This window comes from Gallinula chloropus (assembly GCF_964237585.1).
Source record: "Gallinula chloropus genome assembly, chromosome: 5".
Taxonomy (NCBI): Eukaryota; Metazoa; Chordata; class Aves; order Gruiformes; family Rallidae; genus Gallinula; species Gallinula chloropus.
Genome location: NC_140090.1, coordinates 31477272 through 31483271, shown reverse-complemented (window position 1 = coordinate 31483271; position 6000 = coordinate 31477272). Strand labels below are relative to the sequence as shown.

The following is a 6000-nucleotide window of genomic DNA, read 5'->3' as shown; positions in this document are numbered from 1 at the left end:
TTGGGGAACAGTGAACCTGCCTGCAATAAATGAGCACCGGTGCATAACAAGCACGTGTGAACGCTACAGCAAGGTTCACAGAGGGCTAACCCTGGTCAGTACTGAAGCAGGGGTTTTCTTCTCAACCCCCCTCTTAAAAAAAAAAAAAGGGGGAAGGGAGGACAGAAAAAATGAAGAAAGGAAAAAAGGAAAGATAGAAAACACAGGTCCCCCATCTACCTGCACAGAGCCAGGCAGACAAGCTCAGCTGGAGGTGGTGAAGGGCGCAGATGCATTATTGGTACTGGTAGCGGTGGCACCGGTCACTGCGAAGCCCGTGGGAGGAGCTATGGAGCTGTGGCTGGGCTGCAGGTCCTTGGGGATGCCACTGTGGGAGCTCAGCTGGTGCCCAAAGGCTGCGCTGAACTGAGGGAGCTGTTGTTTAGGGGAGGTGGAGGCCATGAGTTCAGCAGAGGCAGGACCCATGCCACTAAAACTGGTCTGCGGTAACCCCGGAAGCACACTGGAGCTGTTGGGGGTCACAGTGGCGAAGGCAGGCTGTGTGGTCTCTGAGTGCGAGGTGGTAGGTGGTGTGGACAGGGAGGTGGACAGGAGGTGTCCATCTGCACCAAGAAGGTTGCTAAACGGAGAGGGGTCCCCAAGATTGACAGGAAGATTCCCCCAGTGAGTTCTGGGGTTGACCACCCCGCTAAGTGGCACATCCAGCTGAGTTGGGAGCAAGTGCTGTGCCATCATGGGCATCTCTGCTGAGAAGGTAGCTGCCAAGTTATCACCAGAAAAGGATGTGGTGTGAGGGGATGTGATATGGTCACTGTAGGGAGACGGCACATGCTCACTATCATAATGGCTTCCATGGGGTGAGGAGTGTGAATGGTCACTGCTGTATTGCTGTCGTGAGGTGATCAGGTCATCTGCCTTGCTCAGCAGCTGGGCAGGGTGGGGCCTCTGGGAGGCATGGCTGCCATCATGAAGTCCATGAAACTGTCCTGGGAAGGCTCTCTCCCCAAGGCCACTCTGGCTTATCAGAGTGGCAGAAGTAAGGCCGACGTTGGCTGGGGCTGAGAATTGCCCCTGGATCTGCCCTGCCAGGGGCGTAGGTGGGTTGGACAAGGTAGCAGAACGGAGCAAGTTCTCATCCAGCTCCAGACCGGAGAAATTATCATGTACTATACGCCCATTCAACAGCTCCCCCAGATCCGTGTTAACCTCTCGACTCAAGGACTGTATTCCTGGAGCTCCAGCACCTGTAGAGAACACCCCTATCCCTCTATCTGACAGCTCCTGAACTGGCACACCATCTGTCTGTGTAAGTACTCCAATGGTACTCAGGCACTCAAGAGAAGTTACAGCTTGTAGGGCCCGTTCCAGTTCTTCAGCCTCTTCTGTAGTTGGAAGGAGATCTCCATTTTTACCTGCAGAAATAGGGACACCAGAAGTTAGTGCCCTCCTCTCACGTAAGCCCAGCACCGGCACGCTAGGGATGCAGGGGTGCAGACAGTTCAGTACAGAGCTGTAGTGAATGATAACCTTCCATAACGGCTTGCGGTACACAGAAATTGTCCTTCACCAGTGTTTGCTAGGCAAGCAAGGTAAGAAAAACAAGAAATTACACCTCTAGTGGAATTCCCTCTTCCCACCCTCCTCTTCCATGTACTGTAGTACAAGATGCCTCCCAAACTCACTAGACTCAAAGTAAAAATGCTGAAATTACATGTTCTTCAATGCCGCAATAAACATAAATATTCTGCTAACTCCCTCCTACTTACCACATTACAGCCTGAGCCTAAAATTTGCACAGTGTAATTTAGGTTAATTTCAACTCAAAAACAGTCTGATGTCATGTCATACCAGAAAATGACCGACTAAACAACATAGCCCAACTCTGGGCTGTTCTAATTTCTTTGTTACCTGTGATAGATACTGAGCTTTAGAATCCAGAAATTCAGGCACAGTTCTGATCAAAAGCTAGTTTCAAAAACGTACTAAAAGATTTTATTCTTGCTCTCTTCTCCTTTTATCAAAGGCCAACATTGACTGTGATTCCAGCCCCACTCGATGGCAGAAAGATGCCATTACTGAAAATACTCTTGATTAAACTGCAACACTGACAGGCAGTAAAAATGTAAAATGAATTATTAAAATACTAAACCAATTAGGATTTTCAGAGCAGTAATTGTAAGACCAAGCAGCAAACTACATACACCAGTCTTCTTAGAGTCTGTTTTACTTCAGAGCTCACAAACAAAGAATAGAGCAGATGCACACTTCCTTGTCTGGAAGTTATTACTTCTGCAGGAAAGCAAGCAACCCCTCAAAATGCATTTTAGAAACACTTGCTTTTTCAGCTCACTGACTGTGTTCATATTAGCATAAAATAAAATGGTACCTTCAAAGAAATCAAAATCTTGCAAGTCATCAGGCAGCCGTGGCAGGACATCAGAGAAGTCCTCGTGATTCAATTCCAAGTCATGTGGAATGTCTGTGATTTCATTGGCGATATCATCAGGCAGCTCATCAGCACTCAGCTCTGGTGTGGAGGGGCTCCTGCACAGAAAGAACCTTTAGTCCAAAGTATTCAACTCTGATTCCTCCAAAAGACAACTACGAATGCATAGCCACCTATAGTAGGTGTTTCCCCACATCTTCACTCCCACTCTGCCCATCATCTAGGAAAAAACCACTCTTGAAAAGTTTATTCTGGAAGCTTACACTTAGCCTAGTGACAGGGGATCAGGAGCAAGGCATTTTATCCACCAAACCAAGTAATTGCTCAAACCTGAAACAACCCACTCTAAGGGTTGTGTTTCTCTTCTCAACAGTCACATGGAGATGCAATTGCTAGCCCTACACCGGATGCCCATCAGCACAGCAACAACGTGCCTCTCTACAGTCCCCACTGACAAGGTTAAGTTAGCAGTGGGCAAACTGGGGCAGGGCTACCACTGACCGTATCTGGGGCATCTCTACTGGCAGTGAGACACTGGCAGGCATGGTGAGGTTCCCTTGGGGCACTGCAGGAGGAATGGGTTTCTGGGGCCGCCGTGGGCCTCGCCTTCTCTTCTTCTTGTGTTTTTTGGTAAGTGCAGGTGGCTTCGTTTTTTTCCTGGGTTTCCTCTGCTGCTGGTGCTGAACTTTGCGGGAACTGTCCCCTCTCAAGAAATTGTCCTTTGGGAATAAAACAGTAGCAAAGGGAGCATGTTAAGAACAAGAATTATTTTTCCTTGCTGTTTTCCCCTGGTCATTCTACAAACATTCATGTGTAATGCAAGACACTGTTAACTTACACCCAGACAAGGTTATCAAAATTAAACTGTTTTCATCCTCATACTAAATTCAGATCCAAGGGCCTGGAGTGAGCCAAAAAACCAAATGGCCACAGGATCTCTCACCACCATTTTCTATTTCTTGATTCAAGGCGGGAATCAAATTTCTTCCAGTGATGGCAATTCTCATGTGTGCTTTATTAAATCCTCAAAATTATGTAAAACATTTTCACATCGTATTAATTGGGAATGTTTAGTCCTCTTAAAAATTAAAAGCAAACAATTAATTTCGCAAACTTAAGATTGGGGTTAAAACTCCTGACCATTCCAATACAGTTTTGGCTTTGTACTTACCATTTTTTTGGCATGTTCTTCGCACAGAGGTGTCTGATGTGTAATGTCAAAAACTGGCACAGAGCACTGCTGACCATCTGCAAACTTGGCTGTGCAACTTGAGAAGAGCTGCTGAGAACGGTTCAATAAGATATCTGTGCATTTCTGCATCAGGAATAATACACGAGGCAACGATGGAGGAACGCCCTTTGATTTATCAATCTGATGAAGATCAGAGCCTTCAACTCTAGCTGTCCATAGATGCTATTTTTAATGAGTACGTTAACTTTGTTATTTAAGTTCAAAGCTAGGTAAGGCTCAAACCCAACTTTTAAAGCGAAAAACTGCATTCATGCAGAATCTCTAATGATTTTATTATATATTGAGATAGTTTTATGGAAGCAGCCATTTCACTAATGAGTTCTTCACAAAAATAAGCCTTTTCCTGGAGTCTTAATCAATAGATCAATAGTAGCAGTTGGAACAGTGTAGTCAACAGGACTATTTCCTTACAGACTAATGACAATCCATACTGAAACATTAAAGAAAAGAGTATTTCTTAATTCAATCTTTTAAGGTACATTCTTGGCATTTATCTTTAGAGCGCAGACAAAGAAGTTTCAAGATCCTTCCTGCTCCTCTGAAAAAAAGATGTGCAATCAGACAGAAAGGTCAAGTAAATCCAAACGTAAGCTTGCTGAGATTTCCTTCAGAAAAATCCCCTGCAGGAGTGAAACTGTTTCCAAACTTAGAGCAAATCAAACAGATATTTCATTGTGTTTTTTCAAACAACATTAGAGCCATTCCTTCCATCTTGAACCTCAAAAATCACTATGTATGTTCAGAAAAAATACAAAAGAAAGGACAAAGGAAATGGAAAACCTGCAGAACAATTCAGGTGGCAGACTTGGACTAATGGGTCAGAACCAAGATCCTGCTCATTTTAGGAGAGACTGTTTCCACTGAGAAGAAAATGCAGAAGGTAAAAGTGGGCACAAATGCAAAATCACTAGTCTTGCCTTCTCTATTCTATGGCACATCAACAAGCAAGACCATTTAAACTTTTGAAAAATAAAAATAAATAAAAATGGAATGAGGCAAATCCCAAACACGGCTGAGGTTTTGAACTGCTCTGCAGACTATTTTTAAGGGGCCTGCAAAAAATCAACCAAGAAAAACAGGGCATGTGCAAACCAAAGAGATTTAAAAGGTGATGCAGTCTGATAGCAACTGGAACAGACAAGCTCTAGTGACTTAAAATACCAAAACCTTCAATAAAAGGAGTCACTACAGCAAAAGCACCAATGACTCTTCAGCTAAAAATACAAAAGAAAAAAGTCTGTAGGATTCTTAAGTACTGCAGATCAGAAGTCTGCCTGCTTATAGTCTTCAGAATCAAACCTCACATCTAATGTGCTCCCTCCTTTCTGTGACCTTGTGCACTGACTTAACATCCTCCTCAGGCTTTGCTTGAAATCCCCAGCACCAGGAATTCTTCCTCATCTAGAAATTGGATTCTGCGCCTCCTCCTCTTTTGCTTCTTTAAAGGTGTCAGATTTCCATCTTTCTAGACAGAGTAAGCCATTTTTTTTTACACTTCCTGTAAAAACTTGTTCCCATAAACCCTTCATAGGTAGGTAGTCTACTGGAACCTACCAAGAACTGTATAAACACCATGAGGCTGAAAGCCATGTCATTTGTAACAAGTCATCCATGAGAGATGATCGTTTTTGTGAATGCTTCTTGCACCTGATAAATACAGCTGTTCAAGTTTTACTGGTAGTAAAATGACAAGACTACGATATATACCAGTGGCAAACTACTTAACCTCACTGTCTACAGACCCAAATCACACAGAAAAATTAAAAGCAAAGTAGTTGATGATGTGCTAACAAATAGGTATTTCTTTGTGAAAATGTATTTGTCAATGCAAAAACCTAACAAAAAAAACACCACCCCCACCCCCAAAACAGAACAGCTTCCATGCCTGAATGCAAGTCCCAGAGTTAAGAGGATACGCTGAAAACAATGCCTGGTGTATGGGAGGGCCTTGTTAGTGCACTGTTCTCCCTTCGAAGTCCCGCTACAGGTTGTTGGTTCCGCATCTCTCTGCCTCGCTTGGCTTGTGCTGAAAAGGAAGCATAAGAGAGTTCAGAGGCAAAACTCCAGCCTCAGGTGGTTATTGAGCACAACTCTGTCACTGAAATGTGGCACAACAGGATGAAAAAGTATAACACACGTGTGTGCATCATGATTCAGATGGGTGCACACTGCTACCACACTCTACACAGAGATACAGAATAGATGTCAATGACAGGTGAAGGTGTGACTGCAGTAACAGGATTATTCTTTATTTCACAGGGCCTTAATCGTAATGAGAGGTGCTGTGTGCTACTGCCAAGTA

The 6000-nt window shown here is 44.0% G+C and overlaps 1 protein-coding gene across 1 annotated transcript in view; it reads right to left on the bottom strand.

Annotated features, from left to right (window-relative positions):
* Positions 1 to 243: 243 nt before the first annotated feature.
* INO80D (INO80 complex subunit D) overlaps positions 244 to 6000 on the bottom strand; it is a gene marked incomplete at its 3' end in the record, with an annotated part of 31140 nt that continues 25383 nt past the window's right edge. The window contains exons 7-11 of the mRNA XM_084264818.1: positions 5615 to 5724; positions 3618 to 3751; positions 2948 to 3165; positions 2387 to 2544; positions 244 to 1412 (exon numbers count right to left, since the gene is read on the bottom strand). Coding sequence (XP_084120944.1) covers positions 244 to 1412; positions 2387 to 2544; positions 2948 to 3165; positions 3618 to 3751; positions 5615 to 5724 — 1789 coding nt within the window. The remainder of the gene's footprint in view (positions 1413 to 2386; positions 2545 to 2947; positions 3166 to 3617; positions 3752 to 5614; positions 5725 to 6000) is intronic.